Source organism: Arachis ipaensis, chromosome B6 (assembly GCF_059453495.1).
Source record: "Arachis ipaensis isolate K30076 ecotype BB chromosome B6, ASM5945349v1, whole genome shotgun sequence".
Lineage (NCBI taxonomy): Eukaryota > Viridiplantae > Streptophyta > Magnoliopsida > Fabales > Fabaceae > Arachis > Arachis ipaensis.
Window position 1 is genome coordinate 113,938,045 of NC_142441.1, and position 19,587 is coordinate 113,957,631.

Here is a 19,587-nt window from a genome sequence, read left to right on the forward strand (position 1 = left end):
GTATAAATTACACAAAAAAATAAAAAAATTAATGAATACAATCACACAATCACCTAATATATATGTTTAGCAAATTAAAAAAAATTTTGCTATCAACTAAATTCTAGTTGTGTAAAAAATTAGGAAGAATAGAAAGGAAGAAAGAGAAAGAAGTATGAAATTATATGAGAGGAGATAAAAAAAATATGTGAAGTGAATGTTGATTTATATAGTAAATATAAGAATGAATGATGAGTATGAAAGAAGTAGAGAAAGAATTAGATTTTAATTAAATTTATACCTATTAAAAAAAATTAACAAAGCAATAATGTAACCTACATAAAAATAAAGAGTAAAAGAATATAAAAAGTTAAGGTTTAAAAAGAATCCTATAATATTATAGAAAGATAGGTTATTGCGAGAAAATAAAAATACAATGAGAATTTTATGGCATAATGTAAAGATAGAAAATTATGCCACATAAAGAAAAAATTCTTATGTGACAACATAGAATAAAATCAAATGTTTAAAAATGATTATAAAACTATCTCGAGCTCTCTTTTAATATATTATAATAAGTAATAAAAAATGCAATAAAAGTTTATTCACCTGATTTTATATAATTTTTTTTATTTTTATTTTTTAAATAATTAGTTTTATTTATTTTTTTATCTTTTTAAAGTTATATTTAAATACTATAGTACAATAATAAAACTATTAGATAAAATACAAATATGAATATTATTAATATTTTAATAATTAAAAATAATATTTAATTTTTTAATTTTATTTTTATGAATCATTACAATATATATTTTTAAAGATATTATTACAAGTAAATGATATTAAAAGAATTTAAGTTAAAAAAAAGTGATATATAGATGATAAAGACAACATATAACTCATAAAATTAATGAATACAATCACACAATGACCTAATATATACGTTTAGTAAATTAAAAAATAAAAATAAAATTATGGCCATTAAACACAAATTCCAATAATTAAAACTATGGTTATTAACTAAATTCTAGCTGTGCAAAAAAATTAATAAGAATGAAGAGTAGAGAGAAAGAAAAAGAGAAAGAGATATGAGATTATGTGAGAAGAGATAAAGAAAATGTGTGAAGTGAATATTGATTTATATAGTAAATATAAGAATGAGATATGAGTATGAAAGGAGAAGAGAAAAAATTAGATTTTAATCAAATTTATATCTATTAAAAAGAATTAACATTAACATTGAAAGTAATAGTGTAACCTACATAAAAACAAAGTATAAGAGAATATAAAAAGTTAAGGTTAAAAGACAATCTTATTTTTTTTTATTAACATTATATAAAGATAAGTTATTACGAGGAGATAAGAATAAAATGAGAATTCTATGGCATAATGTAAAGATAGAAGATTGTGTTCAAATTGTGTAAAATAGCCACTTAAGCTGACATGGCATCATGGTAGAAAGCTAGAAGATTAACAATGTATCTAGAGATTACTTTTAGTTCTGTTTTAATATATTACTAATAGATATTAGAGAAATGGACAAAATAGGTTACTAACTTTTTGTCCTGCAGAATGCGGATATTTAAGTCTTCGACAAATAGAAAATACATTATAGTCTCTAATTTCTTTAAACGTAGAGTACTTAGCTTCTTTCGTGCATCTAGGTTTATAAAATACTACAAAATTTAGTGGTGTGAAATGAATTATGTGTGTTCAAATTGGTGTTTGCTCAAATTAGAATTTGAATAAATTTGATTTTATAGAATTAATTTTAAATAAAAGTAAGTTTGTGATAATATGTTTTATGTTTGACAACCTTATACAAAATTAATTTTGATAGAATGAATATTATTTGAATAATGGTGGTTAAAATTACATTTAGATAGATAATTATTAAAATAGATATGATATTAAATTATAATATTATCCTTTTAAACATGTTTAATTTTTTTATATAGTATTTTTATATTCTTTTTTAATAACTATAATTTTTCACTATTATTTATGATTATTTTTTATTTTGCTCTACTTAATATGATCAATAATTTATATTATGATTAAAAAAAAATTTTATTATTCTATTATTTTTTAGATATATACATAAGAATATTAGTTTTGCTTTTTTTTTTAAAATACTCTTTTTTGCATCGTATTTTTTTATTACTTTCAGTATTCTTGTTTTTAGTATTGTTTTAAAATATAATGTTTTACTAATTATGATTTTATTATTATTTATAGTTAAATTTTTATTTAATTTGTTCTTTCTAATAAGATCAATCATTCATATTTTAAAAGAATTACAATAATAAATAGTACATAAGAATTACAATGACAAATTTTACAAAACTAAAAAAAATAGAATCTATATTTTTTTATAGTATTTTCAATATTCTTTTATTTAATACTATTTTAAATTATAATTTTTTATTACTTATAATTTTATTATCATTTTATAGTTAGTTTTTTATTTAATTTATCCTCCATAGTGGGATTAATAATTCCTAAAATAAATTTTTATTTGTGTTTCTTTGTGGAAAAAAGAATGAAAGGTAGAATTGATAAAATAGGTAAAAAGATTAACACAACACATAAGCTAGTAAATTACAACTGCTAGCTTCTCATAAACATGAGTTGAGACTAAGAATCACATCTGCGTTTTGAAATTAAAAAAAAAAGCCAAACAAAATATTCAAGCATTCAAAAAATTTAAACGTACTTTTTATAGTTAAACACGAATCCAAACACATCCTATATACGTGGCCGTTACGAATAATATGTCGTTAAATAATTATTTAACAATTCATTTCTCATATGATTACGAAATCGATTATTTATAATATTCATATTTTAAAAAAAAATTCAACTGATGTTGTCCCAAAAAAAGCTAATAGTCAATATAAAAAAAAGTCCTGAAAAATTAGATATACACTAAAAAAAAGTCCCAAAGAACTATATATATATATATATATATTCTAAAAAAGGATTTTAAATGTCATATTTTGATGTAATTTTTTGTAAGTAATATTAAAAAAATAAGATTTTTTCATTCTTAAAAATTTAAGATTTTATGTCAAGTGAATTTTTTAAAAAATTTTTAATTGTGAATGACTAAATTTTTTTTTTGAAAAATAAAAAAGGAAAATTTAGAGATCAAGTTTTGCTCTAAATATTTTTGTGCATTTTCTAAATATTTATTCAAACGTTGACAAAATAATTTAGACTAAATGAATATGTTATCTATTAAATACAAAAAAAAATTTGTCACTTTTAATAAATATAATATTTATTAGTTATTTTTATTGCAATTTTCAAATCATTCAAGAGTTATTTGTCTGCGCTTGAATCTTTTGGATATTAAAGTTACCTCTATTTTAAATAAATAATCAAATATATATATATATATATATATATATATATATATATATATATATACATGGTACAATAATAGTGATATTAAATTTTTTCAAATTTAAGTATATAAACGGATTTTTTCAAATTTTAAATTTATTTATTAGTTACAATTATAGAATAAGAAATTTATAATTATTTCACTCCTTTTTTTTAAGAGTTATTGTAACAAATTTGTTTGAATCTTGTCATTTGTTTCTACATAATTGAAGTTGATGAGTGAAATTTAATCATAATGGGGTGTGTGTGAATATTCTCCGAACAACCTTAACTTCGCAGGGGTGTGTGTGTGTGTGTAAATATTCTCCGGACAACCTTAACTTCGCAGGTTGGGTTAAGAGTTGGTTATTTTGTACTCTTGACCCTCTGTTCTTGCTTTCTATTTATATATATTTATGAACTCTAACTTTTTTCGTACGCAAGTAATCCTTAATCTTGAGTGTTGCGCTTTTAATTTTACAATTTGTCTTACCTATTCTTCAAGGCTCCTATTATACTATCTTCTTTCGACTATTATAGGTATATATGTTTTATTTTAGAGGTCGTAATACCACACCACCTCGGTTTTATGACTTAAGCGTAAAGCTCTGTATGGTAAAGTGTTACAGTTGCAATTACGGGTTCACCAATGTTTAGACTGGTTGAAAAATTAAAGCTTTGTTGGCACCGTTTGGTTCAATGGCAGCAGAAAAATCGCACTAACTCTGCAAAGCACATTCAGGAGCTGAATGCTAGTATTGAGGAGTTGGAGAATTTAGGAGTACAAGGAGGGGATCAACTAGATGAACTTGAACGAATGCTAGAGGCTGCCCACATCTGGGAGAAAAGTTTTTGGAAGGATAAGTCACGAATTAAATGGTTACAGCTTAGTGATAGGAACACAAAATTCTTTTATTGAAATTTTCAAGCAAGGAACCGAAGAAATAAACTTTGAAAACTACTTTGGAATGACAATGTAATTGCCACCTCTCATAGAGACATTGCAACAGTGACAGAAAGGTATTTTCAGAAGATTTTCACATTAGATAACCCTACTGATCCTAGTCATGTTTTCGAAGAGTTTGAGGCTAAAGTCACACCAACTATGAACCGTAAACTAATCCGGCCAGTTTCAATGGAAGAAGTTAAACGAGCTACTTTTAGTGTACACCCCCAAAACGTTCTAGGTGAGGATGGTTTTATTGTAAAATTTTTTTATTTTTATTGGAATATAGTTGGTGGGGATGTTTTTCGTGTAGTAAAGAGTTTCTTTACGGGTGGTCGAATACTGAGGAGTTTTAACCATTCCCAGATTTGTTTTATTCCAAAAATCCCAGATACTAGGGATATAACACAAGTGAGGCCTATTAGCTTGTCCTCAGTGTTCTATAAAATTATTTCAAAAGTATTAGTTCATAGATTGCAAGAAATTATGAATTCTCTCATTAGTCCTAACCAAAGTGCTTTCTTGAAGGTAGGCTCATTTCTGACAACATTTTGGTTGCTCATAAATATATGTACTACCTAAAGAATAAAAAGAGAGGTTTAGAAAATGAAATGGCAGTTAAGCTGGATATGAGCAAAGCCTATGATAGAGTTGAATGATAATTTTGTGGTTTATTCTGGAGAAACTCGATTTTGATTCTCGATGAATTGGATGGATTCGGGAAGTCGTCACAACTGTTTCTTACTTGGTTATTGTGGAAGGATGACCTTTTAGTTTTTTTAAACCAAATAGGGACATTTGGTAGGGTGATCCCCTATCCCCATATCTTTTTTTTTTCTTTACAGAAGGACTTTCCTTCTTGCTACACAAGACTGAGCAAAACAGTGTTATCCGTGAAATTCAGATTAACAGAAGATCTCTTAGGGTGAATCACCTACTATTTGTAGATGACTCAATTCTCTTTAGTAAAGCTACTATTGACAACTTCCAGCACATTATTGACTTGTTAGATGGCTATGAGGGGTTTAGTGGGCAGAAAGTTAATCTGACTAAATCGGCAGTGTTTTTTAGATAATAATACTTCTTCTCCATTGCGACAAACTTTGACAACCACACTTCACATTCGTAATATAGGGACACATGATAAATATTTAGGATTACCTTCTGTAGTCTAGAGATCTAAAATGGCCACTTTTGTGATGATTAAAGATAAAGTTAGAAAGAGAATGAAAGGTTGGAAGCGAAAACTGCTCTCAGCTAGGGTAGACACGTCCTTATCAAAGTAGTTAGGGAGGCTATCCCAATCTACAACCTTTCTTGTTTAAACTATCAGATAGTCTTATAATTGAGATCCATGAAATTTTATCTCAGTTTTAGTGGAGATAGAAGAGAGGGGAGAGAAGAATGTCTTGAATAAGCTGGGAGCGTATGACGTGACCCAAGAAGGAGGGGGCTTGGGTTTTAAGGACCTGCGATCTCATAATTTAGCACTTTTGGAAAAGCAGTGTTGGAGAATAGCTACCAGACCAAACTCTGTACATACTAAGATGCTGAAAAAAAAGTACTACAAATACCAATCTACTATGGAGGTAGAAATGGGAGCAGTACTTTCGTGGGGTTGGAGAAGTGCCTTGAAGGGGCGTAAAGTCCTTGAGAAAGGCTTGCTCTGGAGGTAGGTTGAGGAGAGAATATCCATGTTTTTGTAGATCCATGGATGCCATCCCCTCATCTCCACTATGCTCCTATGCAATCTGCAATAACAAGGCAAAATGTGACTTGGGTAAAAGAACTCCTAACTCAGAATAAGGAGTGGAATATTCAATTAATACGGTCTTTGTTTTCTCCAGAAATTGCTCAAAGTATTCTATCAATTAATATTGAAGAACGAGAGGACCAAATATCCTAGGCTTTTCACAAGTCTGGTAATTACGAAGTAGCATCAGCATATCAAGTGTCTTACCATTTTCACCATTCACCAATTGAGTTTTGTCCACCTATAGCTCAATGTAGTAATATTTGAAAAGACTTCTGAAAAATAAAATTACCCCCGAATATCAAATTCTTCCTCTAGTGTGTCCTCCATGGAAGATTTCTTGTCTTGTTGAATCTTTAGCAGCAAATTCCTTCAACTTCTACGATTTACCTCCAATGTCAGGTAGAGGAGGAATTTATTATGCACTATTATTCACCTGTAATAAGACAAAAGAAGTATGGCTCAGAAGCCCATTTGCAGGTGTGACGATATGAGAAGAGGAAGAGGAACTCTATCGGTGCTGGAAGAGGAAAAAAGCTTACCTATCGAGAAGTGGAAGTAACCAACAAAACTTGTTCTTGAATGAAATTATGTACTGAAATATTTGGAGAGCTTGAAACCGCTTGGTCTTTGAGAATGAAGAAACTCCACCGGAAGACATAGAACGAGCTTCTCAAAGATTATTGATGGAAGTGGTGAATGCCTTCTAGTGAAACATTAGGGGTTAAAGTCCTCTTTTTAGATTCTCTGTCTTTTCATTATGCCTTTTTTATAATTCTCTTTATAACTCAATACGAAAGTTGTATGGGAACTCCCCACTCTCTTTTTTTTGTCCTTAATGGACCCATTGTATTCCTTTAGTTATGAAATGAATACCTTTGGTATTTGGAAAAAAAATTAAAAATTCAATTTTAGATATCCAAATCTTATTTAAACCCTTAAACGCTAACACATCTGAAAAAACTCCTAAAATCCGAAAACACACCTCAATCCTAAATCAGCAAAACATATAAGAGGAATCTTCGTCGCGAGCTCCTCATCCTTGTCGCTGCATCCTCCTTCGCATCACGTTCATCATTCTCGTCACCGCATCCTCCTCTGCGCTACCTTCTTCCTCGTCGCTGCTTCCTCCTTTGCGCTGCGCTCATCCTCAACGTCACACTCCTCCTCGTTGCCACTTCCTCCGAGCTGAAAATGCATCTCAAGTATTTGGATGTATTTGTGTTGTTAAAATTTTTTAGTACATTATTTTGTCTGATATGAGATTTATTACCTCTTCACATTCTCTAGGTTATTATAATGTTTGGTCTCTCCTTTCTTCTTTTTTTTCTGTTTAAACAAAAATTTTATCTTTTCAATTTATGCATAATATTGGATGTGTCTATGATTTTTTTTTGTGTGTTTGTGTTGATAGTTTTCTTCTATTTGCACGCCTCTGTTTGATTTGGAGTTTGTATTAATGTAATTTAGAAGACTTTATGTTATTCATTTAATTTTGGATGTGTTTATGGTCAAAATTTTATTTTTAATCTTATAATGTGAACATTGAATTTTAAGTGCAAAGATCAAAATGTTATTGTCTAAAGTTTGTCCTTTGTCTTTCTCTTATGAAAATGTAAACATATGTGTCAATCAATTATTTATTATGCAATCTTATAAATTTGGATGTGTAAATAATTCATTTTGATATGAATTTTGGATGTGTTGATAAAATACTTAACATACATTCTTATAATTTTGGATGTATATTTTGAATTTAAATTTTTTTTTTTTTGTATCTAATATGCAATTTAGAATCCCAATGTCAACCAAAGAAAGGAAAAGTAGTAACTAACAAGGCTTCCATGGACAAGAGGTTTAGAGACTTTACTATAAGAAGACAAAAATTGGAAGGAATAGTGACGTAGAAAAGTTGAAAGAGGAAAGACTAAAAGAGTGTTGTAGGTGTGATAATGGTGTGTAGATTGGATGAGAGAGGAAAAAAAAAAGTAACTTCTTTATTTTTATAGAATAAGTTAGAGGGATTTTAGATGATAAAATTTAAATTAAATCTGATTAATTATGTGCTTACCTAAAAACTTAGAGATTGACTCAATTAAAAAATAACTAAATAATATTATTAATTCAAAAAGATGACTAAAGGCTACCTTTTAAAGGATAGGTAGCATTTTTTTTATATAATAAGATTAACTGCGTAAGTTATTAGAAAAAGAATATTTTTAATATTTTTAATTTTTTAGTGTATTTAGTAAATTTTAATAAAAAAATAAAAGTACTAAAAAAATAAAAAATATTAAAAAAACTAAAATTTTTAATTTTTAAAAAAATCTTATATCTAAAAAAATATTTTTAACATAATAAATAAATAAAAAATATTTTTATATTGTTGAATTAAGCTCAAAAGTAGTTCTTAAGATTGACGTGGTGTACTCGTCCTAAAATTTTAATTGCATCAATTAATCTGAGATTGACAAAATGCACTATAATAATTCCTGATCCATTTTCTGTTAACGGTGTGATGACGGAACTTGATGATATGGATTGCTAGTGACATATGTCATTTTATGGTTTGGACACGTGTAATGGTATGATGACAGATCAATTAATAACACGTGACATGTTGGCATGGATAATTGTGCTACGTGTTACAATACTATTTGGCCACGTATCAACTTATGCCACGTGTCACAACATTATTCGTCCATGTGTCATCTGCAATATCATTATTCTAAATGAACCAAATAGGTCTGTGACTTTACATTAAGTGACTAATTAGTTCTTGAAATTGAATGTCGTGCACTAAATTAGTCTCTTAACTAGTTTTTTCTATTTTTTTTTTTTTGTAAATTCAAAATTTTCAATATCTTTAGTTGCACTAATTTCAATTATATTTTTTCATATGTCGTTTAAATACAAGTGTTTTTATCTAAAAAAATATTTTTGACATAATAAATAAACAAAAAAGAATTTTATATTGTTGTACCCAATCATAATTGCTAAATAAAAAGATATTTTAATATAAAATATCCAAACATAAAATTAATTTTACTTTTTTAAAAAATCTCTTAAAAAAAATCTTTTTGTAAAAACTTACTCAAACAAGTCATAAATTATTTGAGTTATTACTTATTTAAAATTTAGAATTTATGGTATAAGAAAATTGTCATTAAAATAAAATTTTAACATTTTACAAAATTAATCTAATAAAATTTTATTTTTCTTTTTAAAAGTTTCTAATCATAATTTTGTATGGTAAAAAATTTTTAATCAAGTTTCTATAATTTACACATTCTTAATCACATGGTATGCTACATAAATATTTTTCATTTAGGTTCTATAGTTTAAAAATTTTGAAATAGAATTCCTACATCAAATGACAAATCTTTTTTTTGTCTGTTTTGATATTTTGATACAATATAGGAATTTGATTATAAATATTTCAAATTATGAGAAAATCATTAAAATTTTCTGTAAATTGTAGAAACTTAATTGAAAACTCCAAGCTATAAAAAAAACCTTAATTGAAAACATCTGCACATACAAATATTAAAATAATAAATCCCATTTATAATTTAAGTAAATTATTAATTAAATTTTCTAATTATTATACCATTTTCTTTTGATTGTGTGACAAAATAATCAATTTTTATGGGGCAATAGTAAAATTTAGTTTGTGATTTGATGTATACTCTTTTTTCCCTCCACATTTATGAAATTTGGATTGCTTTGAGAAGCTGACAGGGGTGATAAATGTGAATACATTATAACATTAAGACTTAGTTTAGTTAAAATTTTAAAAAAATTGCTAAATTCCTTATATTGCATATAGTAAATAAAAAAGATCATCTGTTTGTACTTACAATTTTAAAAATAGAAGTATTTTTAAAAACATCTAAGATAGAACTTTTCAAAACTCGTTTGTATTTATCTAAATTTCAAAAATCTAATATAACCTCATACATTAATTAATATCCAAATTTAATTCTTACATTAATGTCTATTATAATATTTTTAAATTTTAAAAATTATTTTACCAAACATACTTATTGTAACTTATACTTATTGAAAGTCATTTTTAATTTAAGGGTTAAGTACTGAAATCGTCCTTAAGGTCTGGCGTGAAAATCAAAATCGTCCCCGACCTTTTTTTGTTATTAAAATCATCCTCAACGTTACAAAACGTTATAAAATCGTCCCTTTCTATTTTTTTTGGACCAAATTACCCTTAACTATTAATAAAAATAATATTAAAAAAAAAAATCCAACCCCCACCTACACCCAGATTTCTTCGTCTCTCCCTCCACCCCAAACCCCCTCCCTCACTCCCTCACTCTCTTCATCAAATCCCACTCCCTCACTCCCTCACCCCACTGCCACCGCCCCTGCGTCCCAACCCGCCGCCGCCGCCGCCCCTGCGTCCCAACCCGCCGCCACCCTTCGTTCTTCCTATTTTTGTTTTTTCTTTTTTTAATTTTTGAAGAACATATACATAATTGATAATTATTGTTCTTCTGCTTCTGATTTGCTGTTAATTTGTTTTGTGGGGTGATTGGGTGGATGGGTGAGAGATAAGGGGTGAGGGCTGAGGGGGTGGGCTAAAGGGGTTGCGGGTTACAGGAGGCGGGAGGGGTGAGGTTTGAGGGGTGGGTGGTGAGGGAGTACGGGAGGGTGAGGGAGGGGGGAGGCGGGAGGGAGTGAGGGGGGAGGGGGGAGGGGGGAGGGGTGGGAGGGGAGTACGGGAGGGTGATGGAGGGGGGAGGCGGGAGGGAGTTGAGGGAGGGGAGAAGGGTGGGAGGGGAGGGGAGGGGGGTGGTGTGGGCAGTGGGCTGAAGGGGTTACGGGTTACGGGAGGCAGGAGGGGTGAGGTTTGAGGGGTGGGAGGTGAAGGAGTGGGCTGAGGGAGGGGGGAGGGTGAGGGAGTGAGGGAGGGGGGTGGTGGGGGGGGGGGGAGTGGGCTGAGGGAGTACGGGAGGGTGAGGGAGGGGGGAGGGGGGAGGCGGGAGGGAGTGAGGGAGGGGGGAGGTGGGAGGAGAGGGGAGGGGAGGGGGTTGTTTTAATTTTTTAATATTATTTTTAATTATTTTTATTAATAATAAAGGATATGGTAAAAAAAATAAAATTGAAATGAAAAAGGACAATTTTATAACGTTTTGTAACGTTGAGGATGATTTTAATAACAAAAAAAGGTCGGGGACGATTTTGATTTTCACCCCAGACCTTAGGGACGATTTCAGTACTAAACCCTTAATTTAATTTTACCAAACATAAATATTACAACTTTTAAAAAATAAAAAGTTTGCCAAACCAAACATAAGCACTACACTTGCAAATCAATTTCAAATGCTAAAAAATAATTTAAAAAAAAGGGAGGGAGAGAAAGGGTTTGCAACTACATAGTCACAATTTCCTTTTCCTCGTTTGTTTTGAGCCTTCTTGACAAGGTCTAATCCATTTCGCTGCATTTCTGTAAGTACCAGCAACATCACAAACATATACAATTATACAAGAGTTAATACTCAAATTCGTCCCTAAAAGATACCTCGATCTCCATATTAGTCCCCGAAAGATAAAGTTAATCAAAAAAGTCCTTGAAAGATACACGACTAAATCAAGTTCGTCCTTCCGTCAAATCGCTTAATGACTTGGCTAACGTCTGCTGATATGTGACGTTAACTACCACGCTGGCAGAGAAGAAAAACGACGCCGTTTTAAGTGAATGCCCTGATAGTCATGTCGGCGTCGTTTTGTGGGCAGAACGGAGATTTTGTGGTTGGTTGGTTTTAAAATGTGTGAAGTGAAGCAGCAAGAGAGGAACGTGTGGAGATGGGTAAAGGCAACCCACAGAGAAGAAGCACCAGCGACGAGCTCCATACGGCGGCAAGGTTCGGTGATCTCGTCGCTGTTCAGATGATTTTGACTTCAAACCCTTTGGCTGTTAATTCCAGAGACAAGCATTCGAGAACACCATATCCTCCTCTCATTTATTATCACTACTAATTGCTAAAGGAACCCTAACACTCTGTTCGGTTCCCACAGTAAATTCTCCATTCAATTCGTTTGCTTTGAAGTTTATCTTGTTCTTCCCTGATGATAATTGAATCCATTGCACCGTGATTTTCTTCCTTTTCCTTTTTGACCTATCTGCATCGAATCGTGGATTAGCTTCCCTAATACCATTGTATTGGAATCTCTGTTGACTTATTGTTTATGCTTTTTATCTTTTTGTTGTATGAACAGAGTTGTGCTGCATGTTTTATCTGAAAATGATTTGGTACTTTGTTATGTGCTTAATGTGTAATGCCCTATGAACTTGTTATTATGGGGTAGGGTTGTTTTATTGGCGAGTAAAAATGGGGTGAAACTTTTCATGGAAGTGTTTGATGACTAAAATTACACATGGACTCATGAAGCTCATCAAAGAAAACTTTCACCCAATTTTTTCCCTCTAATTAAAGATACCCTAGGAAGAATTGGAAATAAGTAAGGATGTTTTATATAGGGTAAAATGAATTTGGTTTGTCTTGGAAATTATAACATTTCCACTTTGTTCCTTTGACAATTAGCTTTGGACCATAGACTTCATTTAGCAGCATTTGCTGGACATGCAGAGATAGTAAGTTATCTGTGCAAGAATAAGGCTAATGTTGGTGCTTCTGCTATGGATGACATGGCCGCAATACACTTTGCCACTCAGAAGGGGCATTTGGAAGTTGTTAAGGCTCTAGTTGCAGCTGGTGCATCCATCAAGGCTTGTACTCGCAAAGGCATGAATTCATTACACTACGCAGCTCAAGGTTCCCATCTAGAGCTTGTTAGGTACTTGGCCAAGAAAGGGGCGAGTCTTACTGCCAAGACAAGGGCAGGAAAGACTCCTTTGGATCTTGCTAACAATGAAGAAGTCCGCTCATTTCTGGAGGAATTCGAAAGATCAGCCAAGAACAGAGCATCTAGCAACAAAAATAAAGCTGAACAATCTGATCCAAAAGCATCCACGTTGGAATCAGAAGATAATTCAAGTGCCAAACAGCCTGCAGTGGCTGTCGATGAAGAAAATGGTGACGGAGAGAAGACAGAGACTAATGAGGATGACGAAAATAGTGATAGAGAGAAGAGGAAGGCTAACGAAGAGGATGCAAGAGAAGACTCATCACAATCAAAAAGGGCAAAAGTTAAGTTGAGCCATCTCCAAAGTTCAGATGATATCCAAGAAGAAGAAGAAGAAGACATGTAGGTTGGCAGAGGCATAGTGTAGTAGAACAACACACCACCACAACGGCCTCCATTTGTTGCCTCCATCGTCGCCCCAAACCAGCAATTTCAACACTAACCCAGGCATATGGCCCACTGATTGCTGAAGACGACATATTTATCGTCGAAATTAGGATTAGGTTTCAAACAATTAGGGACTGATTTGAACTGTTTTGCCAAACTTACCTTGTCAGCAATCGGTTATGACACTTTGGCCTCTTCCACGTTGGAAGCTAACGAAACACGTCAGCAGACGTTAGCCAAGTCACTAAGAGAATTGACGGAAGGATAAACGTGATTAACTTGGGTATTTTTCGGGGGCTCTTTTGATTAACTTTATCTTTCGGGGACTAATATGAAGATCGGGATATCTTTCAGGGACGAATTTGAGATTTAACTCACCAAAGTAAATTCATTTTATGAACTAGAATCCGAAAGCTAATCAAATTTCCACGAGAAGAGAAAGTTAGAAACAGATCAAGCGATGTTAGCTCGCGTGACTAGTAGAATTATGGCTGCTGAAAAATACAGAAATATTAATCTCATCACAAGGCACTGGCAGCAATATTATACAATCCTTTGATGGCCATTGCTATCATGAAGTGGTATTTTGATATTTCATCAGAAGAAAATGAAAAAGTGACGCGGGGTATTATTTTTGAATTGGTCAAATTTACACCAAGTTGCCACTCTCATTGGTCAAATCATAAAACTTTTTATCATGAAGCAATATTACTCTACTTAATGTGAGAATTCACCTGTCTTGTAACTGAAGTACTGAACTGAACTGAACTTTAACTGTATGGCATTGCAGTGCTTTATGTAGTCGCATCACGGCGGCAATTGCAGTCGTTTCATGTGCCTTTTACTGCAATTCTCAGCATTTCCAAAACAACTGCAACAGCAACCGCAACTGTAAGTGGCAGCATGCCTTGCGGTATTGGAGTCATCAGTTGGGTCAGCATAGGTAGTAAAAACATCTCTTTTAAAAATTGAATCAATCATAAGAATCTAGTTTGACCTAAAGACAACATGACATTGAATAATAAGCTCATACCTTCAGGCAAGAAGGGTCGGCTCCTGGACCAAGCATTCATGATAATAAGTTGTTTCTTCCCAGTGTCCCATAAGGACATTGCTCAGCAGCAGCAGCAACCACCTTTTTCCACTAGGGGCAGTCAACTACACGAAAATATAACACCACAGTGCCCTTTTATAAATCATATGAGTTTACACCATTTATATTTAAAATCTCTTTTAGATGCATTAGGATATTTAAAGTGCATAGGCACACAAACAGAATAACAAAAGCAGAATAAAAAGTTTATATTAGGATACAACTAAAAACTAACCATTTTGCAGCAAGAAACTACCTCCTTATCCACGCCTGAATGATTTTGGTCCATTAATCATGAAATCACTAATCATGCAAAAAAATTCTTTCACATGGCCTCTGCAACTTTCTCCATAGTCCATAATATTAAAATGACCTCTTCTCACAACTCTCCAAGAATGGAATCACCCAATCTCCTTCTCTTTTAACTCCTTCATCCGCTTTACATACCACACTGTTACCCCCTTTACTCGGTTCATCAAAATCTACCATTTGTTTTGTCTTCCTATGCTGCAACAACACAAGCTCCAACATGTTCCTCCGAGCAGTGTAAACAGGATTAGGCTCAATCAAACTCCCCTTCCTATATACCTCCCTAAGAATAACAGTCTGAGTTTTCCCCTTTGTGGATATGTAGAATATCCCAGGGTGCTTCAGCAACAACTCGCGCAGATTAACCTCGATTGCGAAATCCCTACGAAAATGCACCAAATGATCAACATGAACCATCTTCTCGACAGTCATGCTCAAAAGCTCGTGAAGAACAGCAACAGCTCTCTTCTCATACCGATCAATACCGCCCGAGTTTCTAACCCTTATGGCCTCTTTGCTCTCATAAGGCTTAGCATAAGGAAGCCTCTGCCAATTCTTCAATCTCTCTCTAAATCCTTTCTCAATCTTGAAACCTGTTGGGAGGTTAATTGGGAATGCAAACTTGGTCTCAAACTCACTCAACCATTTTTCAGTGTATTCTTTTTCTCTCCATTTCTCAACTTCAGCAACAACCCCAAATTCACCATTTTCACAAACCAATTCCACAACCTCCAAGCCAACCAACCTGAAGTCATCACTATGCTTTCCCAAAATTGAGTCTCGGAAATCATCAGGCAAACCAAGTTCCCTTTTAATCATCCTCAAAGCATGAACACGAAGTGTGCCATTCACTGACATCATAAGAAGCTGCTTCACCCTCTTCACAACCTCCAACTCATTTTTCCTCACAACAACACGTTCCATTAGGACCAGCTCCTTCATCTTCCTTGTGACCCTGCAACACGGGTTCTTCCTTACGGGGTGAAGGAACACCTCGAAAATGTGTGGGTACTTGCGGAGGAAGGAGCCAATAGGGATGTTGAGTCCAAGGATGTTCCTCCAGCGGGACATGAGCTGCAGGGAAACGAAGGTTCCACGCTTCCGGGAAGACATGAAGGTGTGGATTCCAAGGATGAGTCTGAGCTTGGACATGCAGGATACAAGGTTATCGAGGTGAGTGTCTCGAGCCTTGTCTTCTAAACGGGTTTGTGCAGAGATTGTTGGTTTCTTCCATCTTCTTTGGAGAAAGAGGAAATGGGTGAAAGGGTGAGAGTTTTGGTGTCTAAAGAAGCTTGACAACAGGTTCATGTCCTTTATTTAAGCGATGGAATTTGAAATAGCACAATGGCTTGCAATGATGCTTCTTACTTTTGGAACTTAGCTTGTGATGGCCTTCCCTCGAGTGTCGCCAACATAGCTAAGAAAATCCCAATGAATGTGGGAGAAAATAAGAATTGCAATCATATTTCACCAGACTCAGAATTAAAATACCAAACTGAGGATATAGTTAATGATTGATAAAAAAAAGTCACAAAAGACATTAGGTTGGGGTGCCAATGAAAATTTTATCAACAGCAAAACACCTGAATTTGGAACAGAGCCAAAACTTAAAACATGATGGTGAATATCATTAGCAACACAGGTATAATGAATTTGAGGCGTAATTAAAATCAAAATCCTTATCCAAAAGGACTGTAAGGCGAGAGTTGAATATGAGGCATAAAGAAATGGATTCTAGAGTATTACTAGAAACGCAATGTTAGACCTAAATCAAAACTAACTACTAAATCTACCAATTAACAAACAAATGAAAAACCTAAATTTCAAAACTAACTACAAAATCAGCCAATAAACTACCTAATTAAAATAATAAATTTTAAAACTAACTACTAAATCGTCTAATAAACTACCTGATTAAAAACCTAAATTTTAAAACTAATAAATCAGCCACTTAAACCAATTCTACTTATCTAGAATTTAAAAACCTAAATCAACTAATTACTATTAATAAATTAATTAATTATGTAAAGAAGAGCTGAAGATTAAACTCACTGGAGTGAAGACAGGGAAGTAGGAACTCACCACTCACAGCGAGTAGCAATTAGAGGCGGGATGACGACGGGACTGGCGAGCAGAGGACGGTGAAAGGATGAGAAGATGAAGGACAGACACCGGCGCTGTGAACCAGAAGCGACGAGGAGCTGACGACGACGTGAATGAGCGAGCAGAGATGCCGCCTGCTTCTGCCTGTGCCTTTGCATAGTTCTCAGAACCAAACCCTTGACGAGTCAAATTACTAGATTATTGATTCGACAAGTTGAACCGATTAACTTAATTTTATTTAAATACAAATATAAAATAGTTAATTTACAAATATTAAATTTATAATAATAAAAAATATATATCTTTACTAGCACATAGTAACAGTAATCAATTATCAATTTTTAAAAATAACTAATAAAAAAATTTCAATTTACATTAAACTTACATTAAAACAATTAAATAAAAGCAACAATTAAATATTAAATCTACATTAAAATAGATCAATCAATTATTGAGCTTCCGTTCAAATAACAATAATCAAGTATTAAAATCAAAGTTCTAAAAATCGGACTTGTCATCAAACTACTCTATTTACTGATTTATTAGTTTATTAGTTCAATCGATTTAACTGTGGTTTAACTGAAAAAATCATTTTATAATAAAATAATAAATAAATTATAAATAAAAATTATAAAACATAATTATAATCTAATATAAACATTAACATAGAGTTAAACCCCAAAATGGTCCCTAAGATTGGCGTCGTGCACTAAAATTGTCCGTCTCTGAGATTGACAAAAATGCGCCACGTTAGTCCCTGACCTATTTTTCATTAACAATGTGATAACATGGCTTGATGACCTAGGATGTTAGTGACACGTGTCACTCCATGATTTAGCCACGTTAGCCACGTGTAATGGTATGATGATGTGTTGACCAGTAAAACATTGCATACTAATGTGGATAATTGTGTCACGTGTCACAGTGCTATTTGGCCACGTGTCGCAACAGTATTCGTCTATGTGTCATCCATTATGTCATCATTGTAGATGTACCACATTAGTCCCTCACTTTGCGTTAAATGACTCATTTAGTCCTTGAAATTGAATGTCGTGCACCAAATTAGTCCCTTCACTTTTTTTTTCTCCTTTTTTTTTCTATTAATTCAAAGTTCTCAATATCTTTGAATCCATTAATTTCAATTCTATTTTTCACATATTTTTTAAATACAAGTGTTTTTTATAAAATATTTTTTCTCTTGTGGGTACTCGTAACCGCCGTCTTAGAGTTGACATAAAGATATTTCAAGCACCCCACTACCATCTCCGACCTCTTTTGTCTAGATTGAAGAGGTCGGAGATGGTAGTGAGGGCGCTTGAAGTGCCTTCAGTCTAGCCATTTTACACACAATGGAAACGTGTATTTTATAAGAACCGAAAAAAATATATATTTTAATTCTTAATTTCTTGTTAAAAACACATTTTTTTTATGAAAAATGTGTCTAATCAATCATATAATTCTTTTTTTTATAATAACATACTTATATATTACAAAATTTACTAATGTTAAATTATTATAGAAAAAAATTACTAAAATCTTAAAAAATTTTATAAAAACACTTGTATTTAAACGATATGTAAAAAAAGAATTTGGATCCTCTAAATTTTAAATTTGTACTTTAGAAGGTAAAATATAATCTTCTATCCTTGAATGGTTTCTCTCTCATATTTATTCTTGGTCCCACCTATAAAATAAATGGTGAGAGATCACACTTTACTCTCTAAAGTGAAATTCAAACTTTAGATAATCCAAAATCCGTGAAAAAATAAAATTGAAATTAGTGCATCCAAGATATTGAAAATTTTAAATTTTTAAAAAAATGAGAAAAAACTGGTGAAGGGACTAGTTTGGTACACGACATTCAATTTCAGGGACTAAAATGAGTCACTTAATGTAAAGTGAGGGGACTAATTTGGTACATCTATAATGATGACATAATAGATGACACATGGACGAATATTGTTGCGACACGTGGCTAAATAGCATTGTGACACGTAGCACAATCATCCACATTAGCATGCCATGTATCACTGGTCAACACATTATCATACCATTACACGTGGCCAAATCAGGAGTGACACGTGTCACTAACAGCCCACGTCATCAATCCATGTCATCACGCTGTTATTGAAAAATGGATCAGAAACTAATGTGGTGCATTTTTCTCAGCAAGTAAAGATAGTAGTTCAGGTATGTAACATGTGTAACACATAGTTATTAAAAATGGACCGGACCGGCCAGTTCGACCAAAAAACCAATGAACCGGATCCTATATTGGTCCGGTCCGATAATTAGACCGTATAAGACAAAGAACCAATAAAAACCAGTCCGACTGAACCGCTTGAATTTCAAAATTTCCTCACAATGAAAGAGATGGAGTTCAAACCCCCTACTCAACGAGAGAAATTGTAATAACCAAGGTTCTGAAAATCGAACCGGTCATTAAACCGCTCTAATTACTAATTTACTAGTTTATTGGTCCAACCGATTCAATAGTGGTTCAACTGAAATACCCGTTTTATAATAAAATAATAAATAAAATAACTAATAGCAAGGTTCCCAGATTAACTAACAAAACAACAACAACAACAACAACAACAACAAAGCCTTGTCCCACTAAATGGGGTCGGCTACATGAATCAAACGACGCCATTGTGCTCTGTCATGTGTCATGTCTACAGAGAGACCATTTACATGTAGATCTCGTTTGACCACCTCATGGATGGTCTTCTTAGGTCTTCC

General features: G+C 32.6%; 2 protein-coding genes across 5 annotated transcripts; one reads left to right on the top strand and one right to left on the bottom strand.

The window, feature by feature from the left end:
* The first annotated feature begins 11,891 nt into the window (after window positions 1–11,891).
* LOC107648318 (uncharacterized) lies at window positions 11,892–13,372 on the top strand. Its single transcript, XM_016352233.3, has 2 exons — window positions 11,892–12,036; window positions 12,647–13,372. Exons 1-2 carry the CDS (start codon window positions 11,892–11,894, stop codon window positions 13,297–13,299), a joined length of 798 nt encoding a protein of 265 aa, XP_016207719.2. The 3' UTR covers window positions 13,300–13,372.
* Window positions 13,373–13,785: 413 nt separating this feature from the next.
* On the bottom strand, window positions 13,786–17,059 carry LOC107604709 (protein ROOT PRIMORDIUM DEFECTIVE 1). 4 transcript variants are annotated; one of them, XM_016306356.3, is made up of 4 exons: window positions 16,825–17,059; window positions 14,669–16,159; window positions 14,374–14,498; window positions 13,786–14,247 (listed from the first exon to the last, which is right to left on the bottom strand). In XM_016306356.3, exon 2 carries the CDS (start codon window positions 16,048–16,050, stop codon window positions 14,797–14,799), a length of 1,254 nt encoding a protein of 417 aa, XP_016161842.1. In that variant the 5' UTR covers window positions 16,051–16,159; window positions 16,825–17,059; the 3' UTR covers window positions 13,786–14,247; window positions 14,374–14,498; window positions 14,669–14,796. The 4 variants fall into 4 exon arrangements, with proteins under 4 accessions (XP_016161842.1, XP_016161845.1, XP_020960335.1 ...); XM_016306359.3 differs by having other exon boundaries at window positions 14,690–16,159; window positions 16,825–17,056; XM_016306357.3 differs by having other exon boundaries at window positions 13,884–14,211; window positions 16,825–17,056.
* Window positions 17,060–19,587: the final 2,528 nt, after the last annotated feature.

Excerpts from the sequence above, each read along its gene's own strand:
- LOC107648318 (XM_016352233.3), top strand. The coding sequence starts at position 11,892 with ATGGGTAAAGGCAACCCACAGAGAAGAAGCACCAGCGACGAGCTCCAT. Across the intron at positions 12,037-12,646 it reads CAAGCATTCGAGAACACCAT|TTCATTTAGCAGCATTTGCT; the intron begins ATCCTCCTCTCA and ends TGGACCATAGAC.
- LOC107604709 (XM_016306356.3), bottom strand. The coding sequence starts at position 16,050 with ATGAACCTGTTGTCAAGCTTCTTTAGACACCAAAACTCTCACCCTTTC.